Below are 12,509 nucleotides of genomic sequence, written 5' to 3' on the forward strand. Positions count from 1 at the left end.
TCGAATGACTGATCAATTTCGTGGGGAAAAGAGAGAAAAATCATCGGATGGGTCAAAAATGTTATCAAAAAATTCATGTTAGTACTTTTGACTATAAGAGTTTTTTTGTATAAATACTCGCTGAGCTTCGGGGAGAATTTATTGCAAGAAACGTGGGGACCTGCATTTGTGGAGCTGACAGCGGAGTGACATGAAAATGATGAGAAACAGTTGACGAATGATAAGACATCTCAAATCATTACTGATCCCATAATTTCAGCTTTAGTCGTCATCTATCCTTCATGGAGACCAAAACGTTTGAGAATTTGTTAAAGTAGTTCGTTTTTTTTTTCTTTTTGAATTATTCATTTTAAAATTTCTGTAGTGCATTGATTATTTTAAAGTTTCTTTTCTTTTCTTTTAAATATATCCGGTGTGTGAATAAGTGTGAAAATTCTGTATAAAAAAAAGGACGACTACGCTAACTAAAATAAGTTAATCAAAGATCACAAGGAAGATATACAACGTCTGATACACATCATGTAAGTTTTTCCTGAGATTAATTTATTTGAATTTTCATTAATTTTTCCACCAAGAAAATCATTGAAATTTGAAAAAAAAAGTTGTCGGTAAAAAAAAAATAGATGCGAGATGCGAACGCAAAAGCAAGAAAATACGGTGATTTTATTGCATTCAAACTCTCACTGCATGATACACTCCCTGAACTTTGTTCACTTTTTCGATAATTATTAATATGTATGTATGTACATAAAAAAGCCAGAAGAAAATCAACAAAAAAAGAACTTTTTTGTTTTTCAATTTGTCACTCTTCAGTAAAATATTTATAAAAAAAAAGTTTTGTTGCAGTTCTGATTAAAAGAAAAAGGAAACAGAAAAATGCCTTCAAGAAGTGCCACTGAAACGCATAATCAGCAGCTATATGGATTTCCATTGATACTGTATTCATTGCTGCTACGTGTTGCTGCAACACTTTTTGGGCAACTTCTCCTACATTTAGGGGATCGTTTGCTGTGGACGGTGGAAAATTTAACATATTGGTCTATCCCATCACATCGACTGGCTGAATTTACAAATTCACCCCAAACACCCCTTGTGCGTCCACTCTCGTGGTGGCTCTTCCTCCCGAGCTTACTTTGGCTACGTTTAATCCGCAAAGGACTCACCATCGTCCTATGGTTTATTGGCTATGAACCTGTGACTCCCATTTCAATGGTGAGCAAACTTTCTATTTTCCTTCAAATCTTTTTTTTTTTTTTTTTTTTTTTTTTTTTTTTTTATTTATATTTCTTAATTATTAATTAATTTCTTTTGAAAAAAAAAAATTACTATATAGGTGCAGTATATACAAACACAGAGAAATCGTATACAAGCGATAAAACAATCTGGTGTCCAAACCATACGCAAACGTCGTGAGGAATCAGCGAAAAAAGCCGGATTAATTCGGGGCATTTTGTTAAGAATTCAAAAACTCTTCTACCTAATTTTCTTGCACTTTGAAGATGAAGAAGTTAAAACACGAATAGTACAGTCAGAGAAGCCCGTAAATAATGAGGAGGAAAAAGAGGAGAGTACAGATGGGGAAACAGAATTGACACTTGCAGAGCTGTTAGAAAAGTACACAAATATGGAAGATAATGAAGAGAATGATCCTGATTATATTGTAAGTGGATTTATTTATTAATTTTTTTTTTTTTTTTTTTTATATTTTCTACTAATTTATGGTGAAATTCAAGTCACTTCTTCTTGTTGAAAATTTTGCAAAATCTTACTTCGAAATTGCCTTTTTTTACAGTGCATATAGCCCCAGTTGTTGAGCACTGTGATATCTTACCATAGTGATGATGATGAAATTGCCTTTAATAGACAATTCCAAAATTCTTTTTTAAACCGTTTACATTCGATTTTGGTAAAAAATATATTTTTTTATTTTTGCACACTTAAAGTCAATCAAATAAAATTGCTGACCTAACTTTTCCTAAGGCAGCCTTAAACATTTCAAACTAGATTGAAGTTTTTTTTTTAAACTAGGATTAAGTGTCGTAAATCACTTCAAAGTATTTAAGTTTAAGCCTAAGTTTTGTAAGGTCAGGCTTCTAAGATTTGATGACTAGATTAGTCTGAATTGAGCCATGACTTTCGACTTAGCTCAAAGGTCCCTTTCGCCAAAGCAAAAATTACCCAAATAAACTTAAACCTTTTTTACACAGCCTAATGAAGAATCATCATCAACAGAAGAAGATTGCTCGGGTGAAGAAGATGAGGAAGATGAGACTATAGATGAGGTTGAGCTACAGGATCTCTTTAATAAGGAAAATTTTTGTGATTTGGAGAAATTAACCTCGAAGCACCCACCACCAATGCCCTTTTCCAATTCACATCAATCAAGTCAAAGTTTCATTCAGGCTGAAGCTAATTACTCAATTCCAATTGCATCGCAGTACCGCAATGTCGAATGTGAAAATGTTTTGATGGGAACGGAGGCAAAAGGTAAGTCAGTTTAGTATGTATCTAGAGGTCTTAAGGAAGGTTTATTTTAGGAGAAAAAAATATTTCTTCACTTGAGAAATCAGTCTTAAATTATGAAGGAAAAAGCTTCTCACGTTCGTTTTTTTACCAAATTAATAAAAATTCTGTTAAATAAAAAACCTTACTAAATTGTCATTTTTATTTAAAATCGTGTTAGTGCAAAATTTTGTAGTCCTTTTTTTGTGTTTAGTTTTATTTCGTTGTGTAAAGTTGTTCATTAAAAAGAAATGTATGTACGACTGTCTTTGTTGTTTGCAGTGCAAAATGGTGCGGCTGCTGACAGAAAAATGGGATCAACACGTAAAAGAAATAATAATCAGAGGAATCGAGCAAATCGTTGAAGTATGTGTTAATTTTTATTAAATATCTAATATTAAATATCTGCTTTATCCCCGTATTTTTTTCTCCGTTAACTTGAGACAAAAAAAAACTATTTGGTAATTTCTTACAATAACGAATTATTATTAATACAGTGAAATGCCCTCAATTGTGTAATTTAGCAGGATATTAGCTTACCACCAATCGATCAGGGATCTATCTGTACCGAAGGGAAATGAGGGCGACAGGGTGGGTGTCTGGCACATCGTATTCTGAAACGTGGAAAGAAAATAATTATTTATTAAATCACTTTCTTACACTTAATGGTTTCTTTGGACAATAAAAAAATCTTTTAACCTTTTACGATATATTCTGTAGCTTTGGGGCATTTCATTTTATTGTAATTTACCTTACTTTATGGTTAAAAAAAATTAAAATTGTTATTCAATTAAACAAGGAGATACCTTATAGGTGCTGTCCAAAAATAACTCTATTAATATTTTTTTGTGAAAACTAACTTGAGCTTTGCTCATTTTTCTTAAAGATTTCAAAGAAAACAACATTCACAGGACACCGTTTATTACTGTTTCTGGTACTAATAGTAGTGGAGGGAATTTCTACAATGTTAATGATGGTATCAAAATTGTACAGTACATTAACTTTTTTTTTAAAGAAATTAAAATATTTAATCTCTATATTTACATACAACTTTTTATTTTTATTTTTTTATTCTTTCCTTCAGAAGCTCCAAAACATTCGTCGACTTCTGGAACAAGCAACCCTATCAAGACCACTCTATGTAAGTTTAGTTTAATCTACATTTCTCCTAAAGATTTTATTTCTAAATTCTTTTTTTCTACTTTTTTTTAGCAAAAGAATTGAAGGACTCTGACCAAAATCAGGAAATATTCTAATTTATCTAATTCTTAAACAATCTGTCTTTGCTGTTTATTTTCATAAATCATGTTAAATAAAAATTGAGATATTTTTCGAAATTATAAGAGTTTTACGTATAATAGATTAAAGAATTTTATCGTAATATAAAAAACCTTTTTTTTTTATAATGAATCCCCCACCTTGCGCGCGCACTTCTTATCAGTTCATTATGTATAGAAAGAAAGTAGGGGAGAATAGGGGAAATTGTACGAGAGGTACATTGATTACACATAATAATCACAAGGAGGAGAATATTTGTCTTCCCCTAAAGCTAAGCAAAACACGACGAGAGTAATTCATCTCCAAAATATTTGCAAAATTCTCTCATAACTGTATGAATGTCTAGCCTTATATTAACAATCAATTCATATTATATATTTTTCAAAAGTACATATCGCGTGAAAAAAAGCTCTAATGACTCTACCATTCAAGGTCATACCAACGTCTCGCAAAAATCTTTCGTTGTGTTGGCGATGAAACTTTTTTTTCTGTTGATAATAACGTTGTTACAATATTCTCTCTTCGCTTTTTTATTTTTCAAATCTATGTGAATAAATTTATGAGAAGATTTTTTGTTGTTGAAATAGTGCCAAAATATACCTACAAGTGTTGCCTAAAAAAATGTGTTATAAAACACGCGGTATTCATGCGTATTTTGCAATATTGAATCAAAAAGTCTTCTTTGCGCTTATTCTATGTGTAGTAGGAGTAGTATAGGTATCCCTCCCCATGTTGAGTCTCTCTTAGTACGGCAAAGAGAGGGGAATAGAACGTTTGGTATAAGCGCCGCGAGAGAAGTTTAGTGTCAGTGGAAGAATTGTCGGAGCAGCATGATTCTCGGGTTTTCCGCAGAACTTTTTTTTCACCTAGAACAAGTTGTGTGTATATAATGAAAACACTAAATGAGAAACTTTCAAGATTTTCCTCTTAAAAATTTCAAAATGTGCTAATTCCTCTCTACCTATAACCACTTTTAGTATTAGAATAAGATATATTTTAGTGCAAATGTGAAGGCGTTTATTGCGAAGAATTTTACTCGAGGTATAACTTCTTGGTAAAAGAAAAAAAAAGAATTATGTATTAATATATTGTATATAGTGAAGGTTCTCCCTCTCAATTGTGACTGTTCGCATGGTACTTGAATTTATATGTGAATTTGCCGAAAAAAAATAAAGGAAAATAGAAGAACAAAATGCCCAAAAGTCAATAAGGCCTATGAATTCGGTGTATATACTATGTGACACATATTCTTTCTCATTTTGTTAAACTCCGCACATATTTCGTTCATTTTTTTTATATAGGAGAGCAATGCTCGTGAAAATTAGGATCTTTATTCTTTTTTTATTTTATTTTAACAATGATGTGATTGTTATTTATTTTAAGAACAATGAAAATGCTTTATAAAAAAAATATGGAATACCATCTACGTATTTTTTCCTCGATTTTCCATTTTATTTATTATCTTTTTCTAACGTAGTTGGACTTTTAAATTATTTTGTTTCGCAGAGAATTTTTTTTCTTAATTTATTAATACAACGATGATAGTGCTAATAAATTACACTCACAAAAATTACACATTTTATCTACCTAATGGAAATTAGTAATGGGACATTCACAATATCTGTCCCTTTATGTGTCTAATTCTTTATAAATTTTTAGTTTAGTTTTATTTGGTCAAAAGTGAAAATTTCAGACATAGTAAGAATTTAGGCAATTGTAGGCAAAACATTAAAAGAACTAAGCTGTGTCTAAAAGCTAAAATTTAATCTTAAAAAATGTTAAGTTTAAAAAAAGTCAAATGTTAGATTAGAGAAAAATGTTACCGTCGATTGTTAGAAAAAAAAACGTCAAAAGTTAGATAAGAAATGTCAAAAGCTACTAAAACTTGTCAAATATTACTAATTTTTCGCTAATTTGAATGCAAAAATTGTTAATGTTTATCCTAAAAACACCTTCTACCTAGAAAAGTTTTTGACTTAGCCCCTATATCAGAAAAACTCTAAAAACGCATTTTTGCTAACACATATTCTAAAACATTTTATACTCCAGCATAGAGAGATTAATATAGAATTTATTTATTCTTGGAATTTTCTACCTCCCACAACATTTCTCTATATACCAATTAAAATGATCTGAATTATTATTTACACAAATCACCATAGCAATTGTACCTACATTATATACATATGGGTACCTAAACTTTTTTATTTCAATATTCAAAAAGAGAGTTATTTTTAAATCACTTCAACAGGTGATCCGTAAAATTGTTCACTTAAAAATACATATAATATAATACTCGATGAAGAGATGCCATGAAAAGATTAAACAAAGATATTTCTCAATTTGCAATTCATCTATTGTTACATACATAGCATTTTATATATAGTGAAAATGTAAGCTAAATTTTATTTTTCCCTGAAATTATTCCTCAGTTTATTTTAGAGGGGTTCCCAGTCTGGCTATAGCACCGTATAAGAAAAAAATAATCTAGCAAGTTTAATCTCATTGCATGTTAAATTCACGTGAAAAAACTTGACTTAATTATTAGTCACATGAAGGAAAGGTGTGAGGGTATATTACATAGGTACATACATGTGCAAAATACATGTAAGATTTCACATAAAATTAAACATATTTACCTATTCTCCATTAATAATAATAGAAATTGCATTTTCTTCTTTTTCACTTCCTATGGATTTTTTTTCTCTATAAAGTATTGTACCGATAGTGAACGACACTATCTTGACATGATTTGTAATAGCAAATCGATTAATCTAAAAGTGTGTGTATGATATGCATATTTATTTTTACATTAAGCAATACAGTACCTTATCTCTCTGAATAACGATAGCTAAAGTTTTCATATAAAGTCCGGATAAGCTGCGTATATAAAATAAAGCTATAACCGCGATATTTTAATCTATATTCCCCCAAAATTTTAGCAGATTTTATTTTGAAAGTATATACAAAATGATTTTATATTCCTTCTTCGTTTTTTCTTTACATTCTTTTTATTCCAGTGCAAAGCACAATGGTTTAGTTGAAAGAAAAAAGTGGAGAAAATCTTTTCTATTTAGGAAATGTATTAACTTTCATGTTGTTAATCCATGGATATGGCTGATTCCTCAAGTGCAGGAAGTGAGTTTTCGAGAAAATAAAATCTTAACATAAAAAAGAAAATTAATATGATTTTATCTTCCTTTTTTTTGTACAGAAAAGTCTCGACTAAATCAAGAAGCAAAATGTTCATATTTAGGAAAGCATCTGAGCAAATCGGCTTCGGAGTTGAGTTGTCGCGATTGCAGTATGGATTCGCCATCAGGATCACCACACAGAACGCGCAGTATAGCAAATCCTGCAGTTTCTGGTGTCTTACAAAAAACTCATGGCTTCTTTAACACATTAAGGGTATTATTCAACAAATGTTTTGTAGAATCAATAACATTAATGTAAAATTCTCCCTCATTTAGCATCGATTGGGACGAGGACGTAGCAAGGAGCGAGGGCGTCGTTCACCCCAGGAAGCACTTTTGAATGATCAGGACACACATCGAGAACAACGCGAAAGCACAGACTATGCTGCTGACAATAGTTCCGATCACAGTACATCTGCAACACCACTGACACAATCTCCACGCCATCGGGCAACAACAATTGGAGAATCACCCCTAACACGGAATGACACAGCGGGATCAACCACTAATAAGGAAAACAACCTACTAAAGGGATTCCTTGATCGAGGAAAAGACAATGAGGCGTCTTCGAGTAAAGAATACAATTTGGAATTTTTGCAAACAGACGAAGCACAAAAGAAGCGAGAAATTTCCCTGAGGCAACATGCATTTTTCCAACTTAGAATTCATCTAATAAGTGGCCATAATCTTGTTGCAATGGACAAGAATGGTAAGTTTGAAATTCCATTTGGTTAATTTTTTTGTCATTTTTAAGCTAGGCTAAATTCTTATATTTTTTGCATTTGAAACTTCCCATCATCAAATTCCTTAATTTATTTATTTTTTTCTTTTAAAGGAACGAGTGATCCGTATGTTAAGTTTAAAGTTGGCGGACGACTTCTCTATAAATCACGTACAGTTCATCGAGATTTAAATCCTGTATGGGATGAGACTTTCGTTGTACCCATTGAGGATCCCTTCCAACCAATTAATATAAAGGTGTTTGATTACGATTGGGGACTCCAGGATGATTTTATGGGTTCAGCACAGCTCAATTTGACAACAGTTGAGCTATGTCGAGCACAAGATATTGTCCTGAAGTTGGAGGATTCCTCCCGGTCGGGTCGCACCTTGGGTGAAATAAAATTATCCATAACACTATGGCCACGCACGCAAGAAGATAAAGAACAGGTGAGATCCATTAACCCATATTTTGTTCCTTTTATGATAAAATCTTTATGTTTTATACAACAAAAATGTATAAATAATGCTGCAATAAGTACATATTTTTGGTCATTATTTTGATGAATAAATCACAATTTGATAAAAGAGATTGTAATTCTAAAGGTTAAAAATAAACTTTATGCTGGAATTTCATATTGAACGACATAAATTCTCTCTCATTAATAAGTTGGATTTTACAGACAAAATAGAAGGTGTGTTGTATACTCTAAAGGGGATGAAAATATTTACACACTAACATATTTTGTGTCACTTAAGGTATTTATTTGCGTGACTATCGAGCATTGTAATATGAGTTTTTGTACATGTAGGTACTACATTACACCAAACTTGGATACATATGTTGCTACTAGTGTATATATAGACATTGAACCAATGGAATTATTTAAAAAATTCATTTATTTCTTTTCAAACAAAAAAAAATGAATAATATTTAGTTTCTTTTAGATGAAAAAGAATTTAAATTGTTTTCATTTCAAATAATTTAGTAAAAATTTCGCTGAATGTTTATTGGAAAAATTTTGATTTTTTTGTTAGGTTTTCTCCTGAAAATCAATATTGTTAGTATTTTCAGCGTCATCCCAAACTAGCGGATGCTTCCAAGAGGCTTAAATCACAAATATGGAGTTCTGTTGTTACAATTGTCCTCGTAGAGGCACGTGGACTTCCGCCAGATCCCGAGGGTAGTTTAAGTGAACCTTATGTTAAGTTTAGGTAAGAAAAAAAAACTGTTTGAAATTCTATTGAAATGAGAAGAAAATTTATGAAAATAATTTTCCTCTAATTACAGATTAGGCAATGAGAAATACAAGAGCAAAAATTCATGGCGATCACGATGGTTGGAGCAGTTTGATCTTCATTTATTTGACGATGAACAAAATCTGGAAGTATCTGTGTGGCGTCGCAATACACAATTGGGATCGACTAAATTGGATCTTCGAAGTCTTCCGCGCGAACGTACGCATGGCATGTGGCAGGCACTAGAAGAATCCGCCGGGGAGGTGTATCTCCTCCTGACAATCAGTGGTACCACCGCATCTGAAACAATAACTGACTTAACGTCGTACAAAGAGGACCCACGTGAACGTGAAAAGTTGGAAAAGCGCTATCATTGGTACAAAAGTTTCCAGAATCTCCGCGATGTGGGGCATCTCACGGTGAAAATATTTGGCGCAACGGGATTGGCGGCAGCAGACCTGGGTGGCAAGTCTGATCCATTCTGTGTGCTAGAATTAATTAATGCAAGACTCCAAACACAAACAGAGTACAAAACACTTTCGCCAAATTGGAATAAAATTTTCACATTTAACGTTAAAGACATGACATCTGTGCTGGAGGTGACGGTGTACGATGAAGATCGTGATCATAAAGTTGAATTTTTGGGGAAATTAGCAATTCCACTGTTGCGAATTCGAAATGGTGAAAAACGCTGGTACGCCCTGAAGGATAAGAAGCTTTTCACCCGGGCAAAGGGTACCTCACCGCAAATTCTTATGGAAATGACCGTTATTTGGAGCCCCGTTAGAGCAGCAATTAGAGCTTTGGAGCCACGCGAGGAGAAGCTGGTGCAGCAGGAAGCGAAATTTAAGCGACAACTCTTCCTGAGAAATGTTTCACGACTCAAGGAGGAAGTTATGTATGTCATTGATTGTGGTCGTTGGATACAGAGTTGCTTCGAATGGGAGCATCCAATGAGATCATTCTTTGCACTAATCTTCTGGATTTGTGGGTGCATCTTCTTCGATGTCTCCACCATACCAGCCATCGTTCTTTTGCTATTACTCAAAAATTGGTTCATTAAGTGGCTCACAGGGCCATCATCGCACACCGTGGCGGATGAATTCGACATGACGAGTGACGATGAAGATGACGATGATAAGGAAAAGGAGGAGAAGAAAACGATAAAAGAACGATTGCAAGCAATACAGGAGGTATCACAAACTGTACAGAATACAATTGGATATTTAGCATCGCTTGGGGAGAGCGTTAAGAAGTAGGAAAATCTCTTATTTTTATTTAAAAAAAATATTTTTTTAATGCAACTTTATTTTTTTCAGCACATTTAACTTTTCCGTCCCAGAATTGAGTTGGTTAGCTGCTATACTTCTTTTTGCGGCTGTTTTGGTTCTTCATTTTGTACCAATGCGCGTTATTCTTCTTCTATGGGGTATTATAAAGTTCACCAGACGTCTAGTTAGACCACATAGTGTACCCAACAACGAAGTTCTCGATCTTCTATCACGTGTACCAGATGATGATGATATGGTATCTACTACTCTATACATCTCTCTATATAACAAACAAATAATTATATAAAATGTTTTCTTTTCCCATACAGATAATGTATCGAGAATTAACAACACATTCTACCCCGGAAATGGCACGAAGAGATCCTAGGAAGAAAATGAAGGCCACTTAATACTGTTGTTGCTTAGAAAATTTGTGGCGGGTGCTTTTCACATAAAATGCAACAAATTTTGTGATTTTTATAATAGAATTATAAATTCAAAACCCTCCAATTAAATAAACAACAAAAAAAGACTTTTTGTTTTATGAAACACAATTACATAGCAACAAAAAAACTATATAGGTACATAGGTACATTATATTTTGTATGAATAAACCAACAGAAAACAATCAATACACAATATCAATTTCCATAAAAGAAAATTCAAAAACCTATTGATTTTTTTTATAATATATTAAAAATTTAACAAAAATTAGTGCTTTGTGGACAAAAAAAACAATTTAAGCTTTTAAGTTTATTGTAAATAAAAAAAAATTAGCTAGGTTCTATCCAATTATTAAAAAAAAATGAAAAATGATTGTTATAATGTGATGTACTAAAGGTGTAACATTCCTCATTCATTATACCCACATAAAAAAATATTGAATCGAAAAACAATTAGAAAGTGATTCATTGATCAATTTTATCTTATGAATATCAATTAAAAAAAAAAAGAACAAACAAACTAAAATCATTCTGAAGCTTGTAAAAAAAAACAATTTTTCTTCCGAATATTAATATAATATAGCTTATTATCCTATTCTCAAGAATTTTATGCAAAATCGTTAAATTATATACTTAACTATCTCTCCTATATATATAGTCAATGTATAATGTAAATTGGTTAATTCATTCAAAAACTAAAAAAAAAAAAACTTTAAAATAAAATTACATAAATTACCTATAACACGGTTATTCGCAATAGTGTAATAAAATAATGAAAATTTTGATTCCATTGCGAAAATTTTATAGGTATAAAATCCTATGTGCTACCTATACATTAAAAACAAAAGCTTCTCCTCAAGCATAAGAATTAATCTCACATGAATCAGCTTGAACAAAAAAGAAAATGCATTTTTCTTCAATTTAATTCTAAATGTTTTATTTTTACAACAAGTCTTTGCAATTGCACGAGGCTGAATTTAAGTGATTTGGAATATTTATGCTTAAAAAGAATATAACATTTATGGAGTAAAAGAGAGCAAAATTTAGAGGGAAGAAAAAACATTGAGGGCCCTATATTAAAAAAAAAAGAAAGAATATAATAAATAATATTTTTGTCATTTTACAAAATTTATTATTACTTTTAGTAACCTATTAAAGTGAGAAAAAAAAATGAATATAAAAATGAAAATTTTATTGTTACAATTATTCTACCTTTTACCCAAAAGAATATTCCAATTTATGTGTGACAATTTAAATTTTTATAACAAAAAAACATTAATTAATCTATTTAAGATGTTTTACGAGTTTTTTGAACATCGCATTCACCAAAAACCATTTCACATCTTATAACATATTTCATACATTTTATCGCATATTGCGATTGTAATAATTATTTACCTCTATAAATAATAAATACCTGATTATTTGCAAGTTGTCTTCTTTATTAATCCATTAAGGACTAGCGCGTAATTTTCTACATAAAAAAATGCAAATTCATAAACCGGTCTAGAAGCAAAATGGGCTAAAATCAGTCATGTAATATATATGGACCAGCTGGGTATAATGGCTGTATTTTATTAATCATTTATTACACTTCACGTAAAAAAATACTTCAGCGTATAATATCGGTTATTAACGTGTTAACAATATCGGAAAGGGTGTCGATGGTATCGATATAACGAAAAAAGGCCCTGACATGACTCAAATTTCCTATGGAATTTAATGGTATGCAATGAATTCGGTTCTGGGCCTTCTAAACGACTGGATTAATCTTAAATTCATTTCTACCATAAAATTCTACAACTAATACCCTACTAAATTACAGATTTTCAGCCTCTACTCTAAGTTCTAAGTATTAAAAA

General features: G+C 31.5%; 2 protein-coding genes across 8 annotated transcripts; both read left to right on the forward strand.

Moving 5' to 3' along the window:
* Positions 1 to 251: 251 nt before the first annotated feature.
* On the forward strand, positions 252 to 3,892 carry LOC129792250 (uncharacterized). 5 transcript variants are annotated; one of them, XR_008750794.1, is made up of 8 exons: positions 252 to 521; positions 847 to 1,212; positions 1,334 to 1,660; positions 2,208 to 2,487; positions 2,785 to 2,868; positions 3,389 to 3,478; positions 3,587 to 3,643; positions 3,715 to 3,839. XR_008750794.1 is itself a non-coding variant. In XM_055831130.1 (6 exons), exons 2-6 carry the CDS (start codon positions 877 to 879, stop codon positions 3,756 to 3,758), a joined length of 1,044 nt encoding a protein of 347 aa, XP_055687105.1. In that variant the 5' UTR covers positions 253 to 521; positions 836 to 876; the 3' UTR covers positions 3,759 to 3,892. The 5 variants fall into 5 exon arrangements, 2 of the variants coding, with proteins under 2 accessions (XP_055687105.1, XP_055687104.1); XR_008750795.1 differs by having other exon boundaries at positions 2,785 to 3,478; XR_008750796.1 differs by lacking the exon at positions 3,389 to 3,478.
* Positions 3,893 to 4,205: 313 nt separating this feature from the next.
* On the forward strand, positions 4,206 to 12,078 carry LOC129792249 (multiple C2 and transmembrane domain-containing protein). Of its 3 annotated transcripts, none has more exons than XM_055831128.1 (9): positions 4,206 to 4,821; positions 6,801 to 6,918; positions 6,995 to 7,188; positions 7,251 to 7,683; positions 7,810 to 8,144; positions 8,770 to 8,909; positions 8,986 to 10,188; positions 10,253 to 10,460; positions 10,534 to 12,078. In XM_055831128.1, the coding sequence occupies exons 2-9, from the start codon at positions 6,888 to 6,890 to the stop codon at positions 10,612 to 10,614; spliced, it is 2,625 nt and encodes an 874-aa protein (XP_055687103.1). In that variant the 5' UTR covers positions 4,206 to 4,821; positions 6,801 to 6,887; the 3' UTR covers positions 10,615 to 12,078. The 3 variants fall into 3 exon arrangements, with proteins under 3 accessions (XP_055687103.1, XP_055687102.1, XP_055687101.1); XM_055831127.1 differs by having other exon boundaries at positions 4,211 to 4,821; positions 8,761 to 8,909; XM_055831126.1 differs by having other exon boundaries at positions 4,307 to 4,834; positions 8,761 to 8,909.
* The last annotated feature ends 431 nt before the right edge of the window (positions 12,079 to 12,509 follow it).

The sequence above is a fragment of the Lutzomyia longipalpis genome, chromosome 3 (assembly GCF_024334085.1).
Source record: "Lutzomyia longipalpis isolate SR_M1_2022 chromosome 3, ASM2433408v1".
In the NCBI taxonomy this organism is placed as follows: domain Eukaryota; kingdom Metazoa; phylum Arthropoda; class Insecta; order Diptera; family Psychodidae; genus Lutzomyia; species Lutzomyia longipalpis.

Excerpts from the sequence above, each read along its gene's own strand:
- LOC129792250 (XM_055831130.1), top strand. The coding sequence starts at position 877 with ATGCCTTCAAGAAGTGCCACTGAAACGCATAATCAGCAGCTATATGGA. Across the intron at positions 1,213-1,333 it reads CTGTGACTCCCATTTCAATG|GTGCAGTATATACAAACACA; the intron begins GTGAGCAAACTT and ends ATTACTATATAG. Across the intron at positions 1,661-2,207 it reads AGAATGATCCTGATTATATT|CCTAATGAAGAATCATCATC; the intron begins GTAAGTGGATTT and ends TTTTTTACACAG.
- LOC129792249 (XM_055831127.1), top strand. The coding sequence starts at position 6,888 with ATGGATATGGCTGATTCCTCAAGTGCAGGAA. Across the intron at positions 7,189-7,250 it reads GCTTCTTTAACACATTAAGG|CATCGATTGGGACGAGGACG; the intron begins GTATTATTCAAC and ends TCCCTCATTTAG. Across the intron at positions 8,910-8,985 it reads GAACCTTATGTTAAGTTTAG|ATTAGGCAATGAGAAATACA; the intron begins GTAAGAAAAAAA and ends CTCTAATTACAG.